The sequence below is a fragment of the Lutjanus erythropterus genome, chromosome 6 (genome assembly GCF_056507025.1).
Source record: "Lutjanus erythropterus isolate fLutEry1 chromosome 6, fLutEry1.hap2, whole genome shotgun sequence".
In the NCBI taxonomy this organism is placed as follows: Eukaryota; Metazoa; Chordata; class Actinopteri; order Lutjaniformes; family Lutjanidae; genus Lutjanus; species Lutjanus erythropterus.
The window spans coordinates 38,349,215-38,362,007 of record NC_139322.1 but is presented as its reverse complement, the minus strand read 5'-3'; the positions used below and the strand labels follow the sequence as shown (position 1 = coordinate 38,362,007).

The 12,793-nt window shown below is 40.5% G+C and overlaps 1 protein-coding gene across 1 annotated transcript in view; it reads left to right on the top strand.

Annotated features, from left to right (window-relative positions):
- Positions 1-12,793, top strand: part of LOC146325693 (uncharacterized) — a 42,887-nt gene that overhangs the window by 4,198 nt on the left and 25,896 nt on the right. The window contains 5 exon segments of the mRNA XM_084719883.1: positions 3,423-3,557; positions 7,323-7,497; positions 8,602-8,700; positions 11,399-11,490; positions 11,763-11,912. Coding sequence (XP_084576009.1) covers positions 3,423-3,557; positions 7,323-7,497; positions 8,602-8,700; positions 11,399-11,490; positions 11,763-11,912 — 651 coding nt within the window.

Here is a 12,793-nt window from a genome sequence, read left to right as displayed (position 1 = left end):
CTCTTGCTCTCCACTTGGACTGGTTACCTCCACGCAACCAAAGCTACTCAAACCTGATTGGTCAATACTACTTGGGTAACATATATACTTGGGGAATATATATATAATATTCATTTTAGGGGGGTCAATGTGTTGACACCTAGCGCAGCTTCTGGAGGTTGAAAAATGAAGCTAATATAGTGCATTTCCTCAAATGACCACTTGAGGCTGGTTCCAAAAGTGAGTGGGGTGCTTATTGGAAACAGGTATACAAAAATGTTGTAGTACTAATGGTATAGCATAGTGGTGTGTAATTCTCTAATTTGTGAAATAAAACACAAAGTAACAAATGCATATATATATCTGTACAGTAGCTAGGCTAGCCAGTTAGCTTAACAGTCTTTACCGTCATTATAGCAGTACAATAAATACACATAGCAGAGGGGATGAGCAGAAAGAGAGGGAAGTGGAAATAAACCCATAATTTCAACACAAAATTTCAAAATAGAGGTCTCTGAAGATTAATGACTGAACATGAAAAATTCCCAACATAACATGAAACACAAAATTCATGACTTGGACTTGACTTTGAACTTGTTGGTCTTAACTTGTGACTTGACCTGGGACTTGTTGGTCAGAACTTACCAACCCCCGTTTCCCTCTTTCCATGTTAGGCATGAAAAAGGAAATGAAAACCAAGATGTAACTGTTCTTGCATTAAAAGGACAGTTCATCCAGTAATAAAAAGTACATATTTTTCCTCTGCTATTTATAAATCTAGATAGTTTTGGTGTGAGTTGCAGAGTTTTGGAGAAATCGGCTGTAGAGATGTCCGTCTTCTCTCCAGTATAAGGGAGCTAGATGGCACTTGACTTGTGGTGCTCAAAGCACCAGAAATATACTTTTGAAAAATTCAAAACCAGTGGCTCTTTCCAAAAATCATGACCCGGCTACTCAAGATAATCCACAGACCTTGTAGTGCAGTAGAATCTACTGGAACTACTTTAGAATCTACTTCCCTCTACTAGAGAGAAAATAGTTCCCACATGAAACTGCTCATTTTTGGAAGGAGATACTGGTTTTGAATTTTCTAAATGTATTTTTTGGTGGTTTGAGCACCACAAACTAATGGCCATCTAGTCCCGTTATATCGGAGAGAAAGCAGGCATCTATATGGCTGATACCTCCAGAACTCCTACAAGAAAGCACAATAAAAACAACTGCAACACATGCAATACAAATACAAAAAGGTCTGAGGTTTGAAAGGTAGAAACAGACAACTGTGTGGAAGACAGAAGACAATAACCTTTCCTGTCCACGTTCCTCCCTATTCACTTTTAACATTCATTTGAACAAATTCAGAGCTTATAATGTTATGGGCCGCTGCAGCGAGGAGGCTACCTTTACAAGATCTGCAAACATAATGAATGAATTTGTGTGTTTGCTGCCTTTGTTGCTATTGTCGTCATAATTACCTATAATTGCCCTGTTCCATATTCATCAGGAGATAAAACAAGTTATACGGGTGAAAATTGCGTCTGGGTTATTGAAGAGGTTTGAAGCAGCTGTACCGAAAGCACTCTGCACAGGGAGGAGGGTGGGGGCCGTTACTGAAAGGGACCGTGGGCTCATTTTTGTAATGTCCCGGAGGTCTGGAGTATTCTGGAAGGAAAATGTAAGAGCCACAGAGTCTTTCTCGTTTTTCAAACTAAGCAAATCATGACTTACTGAGCCTTGAAGGATGATAAAGACCTTCCCGACACTGCTTGTTAGGAGCAGCAGATGAAACATCTGCTAGCATCAGAGGTGATCCTGGACTTTGAGCTTTACTAAATAGACACAGACACACAAAACTTGCATCATTAAAAATCCTTATGATCAAAGATGCCGATTATTGTGGCTGGAAAGACCAAGTGAGGCTGGGACTCCATGTAATCTGTTTGATTTAATCATTTAAAATGAAAATTAAAGATGATTCATGAATTATTTTGACCTCTCCTCCTGGTATGCAAATAGTTTTTTGATTCAGTTTGTGCCATGAATTACACATATGACTTGTCAATTAAAAACATAATTCTACAAATCAAGAATATCGATGTTTGTTGTGGGCTTGTCTTGTGTGAGACCTGATCTTATCTGAAGTGTTTTATCTCCAGGAAGAACGAGTAAGACCCGTTGCTTTTGAGACTATGAAAACACACAGACATTGTAGCTGTAGCAGCTAACATTAGCTTTTGGAGGGAGAAAGTCATGCTGTTACTTACCTGACTGTTGTGCCTCAGTGTGGCAATATAAGGGACACCTTGCCAGCAGCTCCATGACTAGGGGACATGAATCGAATGGGGGTGTCTGGGGGTCCGCCTCTATGAGATTTTGTGTGTCAGACACTTCATTCATCCTTTTTATGCATCAATTTCACAGTCCTTTGTTACTCTTAATGTGAATTTAAGGGAGATAAAGAGTCAACAAAAGGGAAGCACAGTGTCATCAGTCATATCAAGATTTAAAACATCAGTTAATAAACAGCTACATATGATTTGGTCCATCAAAATAACTCCATGGAGACCTGTATTTGGACAGCCTCTTTTTGTTGGAGATTTGAGTTGGAGGTATTCACCAACATTAAAAAATTCTCTTTCGCAAGTTCCAACTTGCATTAGAGTGGGGTATGCATGAAAATACAGGACACATTGCGTCTCATTTTAATTTGGAAAGGGACAGAGGACTTTCGGACTTTCTTTTTCAATAGGGGACAATCCCGTTTTGTAAGGGGCGGGTGGCAACCCTAGATGGTGTGTAGCCTTTCTAATTACGTATCTTCACAGTCTGATGCTTAAACACTTTTACGACAAATGCAAACTTCATTGACATGTAAAGTTGTCTTTTACATTGACGAACATCATATGGGTAATTTGTCAAGTCAGCAGTATTGAATCTGAACTGGAACACAACCTTTGAATTTCTCAAAGTGAAAACCCACATCCATGTTTATGAGCAGGTCATAAGGCCTGGCACTGCTACATCCATTGTAGATACCAGTTTAAATCAAGCTCAGGTCAATTAAAATTTAACTTTTTATTAATACTTCCTCTAATATTATATGCTAAATCTCTGCCACTTGTTTGTGGATCTTTCGCAAATATGTATTAACAATTAGGTTGATCTGGTTGTTCACCGCTAACCTTTACACTGAAAGAGTATAAAAATTAGTCAGCTAACTCCTGATTTACAAAGCTAGTTCATTTCCAAATGAGTCAACCCCACAATCATCAAACAAGCTCATTTATGTCAGTCTTTAAAGGTAGCATATGCAGGATTTGTCGGTTGCTGTTTGTAAATATATTAAGCTGGAATGGAGAGAGACAACAGCAATGGACGCAAGAGCTAAAGAGTGATTTAAGAGAGTTACAACCAATCATTTTACACAACTAATTCTGTTCCAGGTGACCATTTTTTTCTCTGACATTGTGGGCTTCACCTCTATCTCTGCGTCCTGTACTCCTCTGCAAGTGGTGGAGATGCTCAACAACCTCTACATGTGCTTTGATACGCGCATCGATTCCTATGACGTCTACAAGGTAACAATGAAATGAAACACACACGTAAAAACAAAAAATCACACGCTGCTTTGGCTCACAATTTGACTTTAATAGTCCACACTACTTTTCTTTAACTTTTTGAAAAATATACTTATTTTTCTGAACTTTGGATGGAGCCAGGCTAGTTGTTTTCCTCTGCTACCAGTCTTTATGCTAAGCTAGGCTAATCATGTCCTGACTCCACCTTTGTACTTTAAGTTTGTTTTGTTTTTTCCGATTTGGACCCTAAAGTTTCAGGGGACAGTTCACTTACACTGCAGTGGTAAATATTTGCAGATGTACATTTGAATTTGTTTTATTTACATGACTTACTTAACACAGTGTTTCCCAAACTTTTCTTGGGGACCCATTTTTTTGAAATGACAAACCATTATGACCCAAGTAACAATAATGCTTATCAATAAATTCTGATAAGATTCGTGTATAAATAAATGTTCCTAATCATTTTTACTGCTATTTTTGCATCATCCTTTGTTATGTTGTTGCTTTATTGAAAATATATACACATGTTAAGATTTATAATGACAAATAAATGCATTCAGGCTGAGTAAACAGACCATTTTGTATTTATTTCCTCTTATTGGGGAAACAACACAGGACATTTTAGCCTATTTAATAAATGAGGCAAAATAAGTGCATTTAGATGGAATTAACAGGCTGCTGCTTTTTTCTCTTATCAGCAAATTTGCCTAACTGGGGACCCAAATAAAATTTCCTGTGACCCACCTGTGGGTCCTGATCAAATCTTTAGGAATGACTGACTTAACCTGCTAATCCAGCAGCAACATCTGTCTTGCAGCCTTTTATTTCTCGCTCTCACCAACGACTAAAAGCCAGTCAGACATTTACTCTCTCCCAGCCTCTTGCTTGGTCACCTTCTGTCAACATCCTCTTCGGTGTCTTTGCCTTTCCTAAGCTGCTGTAGAACCTGCAGCGGAGACGGAGGCTGTTTCTTGTGCTGATAATGAGTCTGATCAGCAGCAGCTGAGCCTCCCTGTTTGTCCACCTGCAGCACTGAAATCACACCCCTGTGCCACAGAGAAGAATTACTTTTATTGTTATATGCAGCATATATTAACAACACAGGACATTCTGTTAAATGCGTTTAATCTTTTCTGCAGCCTGCAATATAAGCTCTGCCTGAGAAGACAACTATATGGGAAAAATGTCCCTGAGGCAATCACGTCAGATATTTTTATCTGTTGAAGCAGGAAAAGCACAGGTGGAATTAATATCCATTTATTCTCACAGAGTCAGATCCTGCTTCATGTTGGCTCACTGGCGTGGCCGACCGAGACACTTCAACCAGCACAGCCAGCATTAATTTTTTTTTTTGTCAGTTTGTTCATTCTCATCCATTAAACCATTACTAATGGATGGGAATGGACTCATTAGTACTGAACATTTCCAAAAATAAATGAATTGTATTAGACCAACTTACTGGGACAAATAGATAATTTACTGCTTGGGATTTCCCAGCCATTATTGATCGCTCTTGTCAGTTGAAGACCTGGTTAGCCATGTCATCGAGCCAGCATGAAGCAAACTTGCCTGTGCTGGTATAAATGGATTTTAATTACAGCTGTGCTTTTCCTTTTTGACACATAAAAATGTCTGACATGATTGCCTCAGGGAGTTTTTCCAACTTAGTCATCTTCTCAGAGGCAGAGCCTAGGCTGCATTCCTATGTTCCTCTGATTGTCCCATTTCCTCAGGTGGGAAGTTGTTCTCACTTTGGTTTGTGCCTGAGCTTTTAACTTATTGCTGCACCAGTACATGCCCTGAAACCACAAAAAAACATATTACACAGTACACATGAGCAGAAATTGATATGCAATATATGAATTAAAAAGTTCATCAACCAAACATTAAATGTCATCTGCCATGTATGATGTCAGCAGACGACAACTTGGCAAGTTGTGAACCAAAGTTTTCACCAACTTTCCAAGTTGCAGCTTGACTGGGGTGTTCATGTGAATTTTCCCAGTTGGGAACTCATTTTAATCCGACACCACATGAAAGCATTGCCTCTAAGTTGTAAACCACCCACACTTGGCTCCACCAATTTTCCAGGGCTGTCGGGTCTGCATGACAAAACCAGGCCAAAACCAGCTCAATGGCCAATAAAACCGGTGCCAGTAGATGGAGAGCACAGGCATAGGTGATGTGTGCATGTGCTTATCAGAGGGCTGCACTACAAAGGAAGCTCAACACAGCCAGGCTTTCTTTGCATGAGCTGGCTCGACAAAACCTAAAATCCCAGTCAGAGATAACAGGTATCACAAAGGTGGTTAGCAACTTACTTTGTTCGCCCAGGCTTTCTTCAGTCTCTGTGCACGCTCACATAAAAGGTGGCGTTTGTTGCGTCATTTGACTCTTCTTCCACGAAAAGTGAATCGATCATGAGCTGCCCACTTCAGTCAAAATGATCATGTTGTTATAATTAAGAGCTGGGGAACATAAACAAAATATATTATGGCAAAAAGCAGCACTGTTGCTGCAAATAAGGCAAGAGAAGAATGCTGTCAGAAAATTACAGACCGACTGACTGTGACCTTAATGCTGCCGTTTATTTTTAACATGACTGCACATTAAACAGTTAAATTCATGTATGTGGAAAACAGACTTTAAATCAAAGTGGTATGTAGTTGTTTCTTCATTATTTTAGTGTGTGGTTGATATACTGTGTAATTTAAAGTGTTAATATGATCAAAGCAAACAGGGAAAAACTGACTCTGCATCACCAAACGGAGGTTTCCATGGTAACACAATGCATAGAGTTTGTGCTGCTGTTACATTGTCTTACATTTCTGCATTACATGGCTTCAATCAGTGATATTACAAACGTACAGCTCAGCAACGTTTCATTTTTAACGTCTTCTCCAGTTTATAATCTATATTGCTCATAAACAACCTCATTAGGTCATTGAATAAAAAAGGTCTCTGTGCTGTCCAGCTACTGTATACTGGCATGCTAGATTAGTTTTTTGTCACCAAACACAATGTTTTGGTCAACAAAGTTTTAGCTATAGGCTAAGATGCTGATGCATTAACTCCTTTTATACATAGTTCTACCTGGAACAACATAAAAGGTTTAACTAGAACCATCAGTGAAAGATTTCACCAAGAACCCCTTATGAGAAGTTCTACAGAGAACCCTTCTACAGTGTAACTGTTCCACCCAAAAACTCTCTCTAGGGGTTCTATTCAGAACTTTTCCACGTTCTAAGGGTGCCAACAAGAACCCATCCAGGGTGTTCTACTGAGAATCTTTTTATATTTCAAGGGCATTATCCAGAACCCACCCAGGGGGTTCTACCAAGAACCTTTTTATATTCCAAAGTTTTTTTTCATCTTTATATTCCAAAGGTTTTACCTGGAACCCAGGGGGTTCTATCAAGAACCCTTTTATATTATTGTACAAGAAACCCTTGATGAAAGACTTCCTCAAGGACTGCAGCAATCCAACTCTTTTCATCCAAAAAGGGTTCTTTGGATGAAAAGGGTGCTTAATGGGAAGCGAATGTGTTTCCCTGGGTAGAACCTCAGCCCTACAGGAAGAACCCTTTTGGAACCCTTATTTCTAAGAGTGTATGACTGGTGTCAGTCTCTCCATATCTTTGTCAGTTGCTCATTGTCCTTCCCTGATTACTGCATGTATGATCCAAGGAGGATTCAGTTGCTGGTGTTTGGTCACAGTCTTGAATTCTGTTTGAGCAAAATGTTCTCAAACTATCTAACCAGGTGGAGACAATCGGGGATGCGTACATGGTGGTGAGCGGTCTGCCTGAGAGGAACGGGGACAGACACGCTGACGAGATTGCCAAGATGTCGCTGGATCTGGTGGCAGCTGTCAGACAGGTCACCATACCTCACATGCCCAACCAGAGGCTGCAGCTCCGAGCCGGCATCCACACAGGTGAGAGGAGCTCGCTGTAAGAAACCAAGATAAGATGTCAGGTCGTCACAGCTGACACAAAATGATCATATATCAGCACATTGATTCACTATAACCCTGCCAGCTCCCTAGTCCTGAGTCTGGGTGAGCCTCGTGTGAACAGAGCAGCTCAGTCTCTAGAGTGAGCAAGTGGGTGTGCTAATGATGATGTGCGGCGTGCAGCTTCTCACCTGTGAAGCCACTGATAGTTTTGATTTCATACAGACTATCTGTGTAATATGAGCCTACACAAGTCTAATATTTCTTGAGCTCCTGTTTTAATGCCTTTCTTCATCTGTGATATGAAAACACCAGAATACAGTCAGAAAAGTAAAAGCTGTAAAAGTGTGCATCCTACAAACAGCGCACCACTCTCCTACCAGACAGTGATATTTTCCCCCAGGATGATGACGGCATTCCCTGCCCAACTCTGACATGCCTTCACCATCCTGGGAAAAATGTTGCTGCTAAGTTAGACACAGAGATCGGCTAACTCCAGTGGAATTTTGTCCTTCTCCCTTTCCATCACAATTTGTAGTATTTCCAACGTCTGACACGGGGCCCCATGTTATTCTGCATGACATGATGCCTCTCAGTCATATCAATAAGATAAGATAATATAAGATTTCATTGCGGTACAAAAAATACACAAATCTATATGTAAATGAAGCCTGATTTGACTGATTGATTGATGGACATCAAAATTTATTGAGAACTTCAATATCTTCATCCTCTCTTGTCCAAAACCTTGGTGTCTTATTTGACAACCAGCTCTCATCATATCAATAACATTATCGAAATTTAATTCTTTCACCCATATTACAAAACTAAGATCATTCTTAACACTCCTGCTGCTGAAACATTGGTACACATATTCAATTAGGTTTTATGTTTTACGGTTTGCTGAATGTTTTTTGTATTACTGTGTGTATCATGTTTTATGTTTTTTTTAAGTATTTTTTCTGTGCTTTATGGCTAATGTTTTGCATTATTGTCATTGTTGGGGCAAAGAAGATTTACCAAAATTATAACTGTTGTTGTTGTTGTTGTGGAATGTATTGAACTGTTGAATTCCTCGCTCTATAGGTCCATGTGTGGCCGGGATAGTGGGGCACAAGATGCCAAGATACTGTCTGTTTGGAGATACTGTCAACACGGCCTCAAGGATGGAGTCCACCAGCCTGCGTATGTGTACAGACACAAAATACAACACAACACACCACACACGTATCTCTGTGCATGTATTTCTACAGATCTCACACAAGCTTGTAAACTAAGTGTAACTTAGCCTTTAAGAGTTGGGCTGCTAGCTAACTAGCTAGCTAATCTACAGCAATTGTTAATGGAATGAAAATAAAATAAAAACAAAACTAAATAATATTAATAATAAAAATAATAAAGTCAAAAACAAATTAAAAAAAATGGTAGCCAGCTATCTAGCTAAACTATATAAATCGTTAGATAACCAATTAGCTAGCATTTTGCTAAAATTTACTAAGCTAAGACCTTTGTGCGTCGCTTTTACAGGTTCCCCACATATTTGAATCATCTCCAAAATGTGGCTTTCATATACGAGTTGATCAGGATTTCTAAGTACAGGAAACAGGAAAGGAGAAAATCGACAGAAGTTCTGCTGGGTACCAAGCTTGTGCAACTGTTATTGGAGCACAGCGCAAAAAGGGACAGGACTTAGAAAGGGTCAGTTGGTCACCTTTTGAATTCATATTGGAAACAAATCAACGGCAGCATATCAAGAGAAAGCTGTTGTTTCCACGCCATTGTAAGAAACAAGGAAATGCAAAACCCCTCCTATAGTTCTTTCTTTCTTTCAACAAACAGCTGACTTAGCAAAGATATGAAAGCTGTCAGTGACATTATACAATAAAGCTAAATTTTTAAGCTATCGCTAAATAGCCAACATGAGCAATAACAACTGTTGCTACTACTACTACTACTTGGCAGTCTGGAAGAAATGTTACGAGTTCAATATTAAACTTAAACCCTTTACTCACTGTTCAGCAGTCGAAAGCAACACCAATATTAACTGTTTTGCTTCTATTGCCACCTCTTCTTTGCTGAGATCGTGGTGTCTTGCCCTTGGGGAAGGGTTGTATCTAGATGGGAACCTAAGATCTGCAAGACTGTGAGATTTGTATGTGTTGTTTCTTCATTGTGCACATCATACAAACTAGAATCAATTTAGGTTTAGGGGCTAAAAACATTTGTTTGGGGTTACAGAAAGATGGTGGTCTGTGTTAAAATGATCAGTTTCATGAGATCCTTTGCTGGTCTGGGGCTCCCATCTAGACACGACCTCAAGGCAGCGCTGCTCCTATCGTGTTGGACTGAGGGCAGACTGGACGCTACAATGACTCAATATTGTGCACTATGTAGAGGTGCTTTTATGAAACAGGATGGACTGGGACTAGCTGGTTAACATGCTAACTTCAGTAGATATCTCTGCAACACAATGCATAGACGTCTGTCAAAACTTAGTTCTTCACATTGTGGTGATAATTTTAATTAACTGTTTTTTTGTTTTTTTTTACATTTTAAGCTAAAATGTGTACATACACCAATCAGGCATAACATTCTGACCGCTGACAGGTGAAGTGAATAACACTGATTATCTCCTCATCATGGCACCTGTTAGTGGGTGGGATATATTAGGTAGCAAGTGAACATTTTGTCCTCAGAGTTGAGCAGGAAAAATGGACAAGCGTAAGGATTTGAACGAGTTTGACAAGGAGCAAATTATGATGGCTAGACGACTGGGTCAGAGCATTTTCAAAACTGCAGCTCTTGTGGGGTGTTCCTGGTCTGCAGTGGTCAGTATCTATCAAAAGTGGTCCAAGGAAGGAACAGTGGTGAACCAGTGACAGGGTCATGGGCAGCCAAGGATCACTGATGCACATGGTGAGCGAAGGCTGGCCTGTGTGGTCCGATCCAACAGACCAGCTACTGTTGCTCAAATTGCTGAAGAAGTTAATGCTGGTTCTGATAGAAAGGTGTTAGAATACACAGTGTATCACAGTTTGTTGTGTATGGGGCTGCATAGCTCCAGACCAGTCAGGGTGTCCATGTTGACCCCTGTGCACTGCAGAAACCACCAACAATGGGCAAATGAGCATCAGAACTGGACCACGGAGGAGTGGGAGAAGGTGGTCTGGTCTGATGAGTCACGTTTTCTTTTACATCACATGGATGGTCGGGTGCGTGTGCATTGCTTACCTGGGGAACACATGGCACCAGGATGCACTATGGGAAGAAGGCAAGCTGGCGGAGGAGGTGTGATGCTTTGGGCCATGTTCTGCTGGGAAACCTTGGGTCCTGCCATCCATGTGGATGTTACTTTGACACGTACCACCTACCTAAGCATTGTTGCAGACCATGTACACCCTTTCATGGAAACAGTATTTCCTGATGGCTGTGGCCTCTTTCAGCAGGATAATGCACCGTGCCACAAAGCAAAAATGGTTCAGGAATGGTTTGAGGAGCACAACGAGTTTGAGGTGTTGACTTGGCCTCCAAATTCCCCAGATCTCAATCCAATCAAGCATCTGTGGGATGTGCTGGATAAACAAGTTTGATCCATGGAGGCCGCACCTCGCAACTTACAGGACTTAAAGGATCTGCTGCTAACATCTTGGTGACAGATACCACAGCACATCTTCAGGGGTCTAGTGGAGTCCATACCTCGACGGGTCAGGACTGTTTTGGCAGCAAAAGGGGGACCAACACAATATTAGGCAGGTGGTCATAATGTTATGCCTGATCGGTGTATATCTCCTTTAAACTAGATAGTTCCATAGATCCATGCTCAGCTTGACTTTGGCCAAGCCTCAGTTGTGTTTTATGGCATTTTTTGTTGTTTGTGTGTCAGCTCAGAAAATCCACGCCAGTTCAGAAACCTACCTGGCTCTGGCCAAAGACAACGCCTACGATCTGCAGCTTCGAGGAGAGATCGAGGTTAAGGTGAACAAGCCAAACTGTGAAATACATTGTCTGTGTAGTAGTGAGGTTTTTTTTTCTCTCCAGGTTTTCAGAAATTGTATTAAGTGTGGGATGGATGTCTCTGAAACCTCAGCATATAAAACCAAACTCTTTGGATAGTTTACCTTTGGTGAACAGAACATTTAAGTTGGATTTCTCATTTGTCATTTGATTGTTATTTCATCTCTCTGATGGATTGTGAGTCACATCCAAGTGTCACTGTTCCTTTCTCCTGTCTCTTCTTGTCCTGTTAGGGTAAAGGCAAAATGAACACATACTGGCTGATCGGCCACAAGAACTACAGTGTTCAGAATGACAGTCTGGTTTGTCACTGGAATCCCAACATGGCCAGAAAGAAGAAGGCGGCAGCAGCGGCGGCAGGCAGTCAGGCCTCTGTGGGCAATGTGAGTTGAACTGATTCATTTTTCTAATAGAGCAGGTACATCACCATATTACATGTCCATGTCAATGTAAATTCTCTCTTTAAGTTTCTTAAATTTCATATATATGTTTGAGCCTATCACAGCAAAATCAGTCTCTATCATTATGGGCGTATATTAGGGATGTTCCTGGCAACTAATTTATCTGTTGATTAAACAAAATTTAATTCAGACGAGTGTAACAGTAACAAAGCACTCAGAAAGCAGTAAACATTTTGCAGAATTAATAAATTTATAATGTTAACACTGTCTGAAAAAATACTGTGCATATTAAGAGTCATCTGAAGCTGTTAACACAGTCTACAATCGCCAAATCGTACTTTAAATGGCACTGAAATTCATGCCATGTTGTGCTGTTGAATAAAAACATTGCACATTAATCTACAAAACATGACAACAGCTCACTAAACGCTTCACCCTTTCAGACCGAAGAGGATCACAGTGTTTGTGGGTAAAGGACCCAGAGCTAATGTTAGCTGCCAGCCTGCTACACAGTGTGGCTAATGTTAGCAGTGCTAGCAACAGCAGCTGTTCTGCTTGCAGGTTAATGTCCATGTCTGTGCTGAATGTGGTCACATGTTGCTCCAGTCGAGTGATTATATACCAGTTTATTCTGTCACAGTCTACATTCAACGTTATTTCTATTTTCTAGATTAAAACACTGACAAACCACGCTAGTTTTTATGAGCTGTCATCTGTCCGACTTTGCTGATATAAATATCCGGGGTTGCCTGGGCCATTGGGGCATATACGCCTATGGTGTACAGTGAGAGGGGCTGCCATCTGATTGGGGCTGCAACCCAATCAGGTGGCGGTCGGCTGCATAACACCTTAGAGACAGTTAA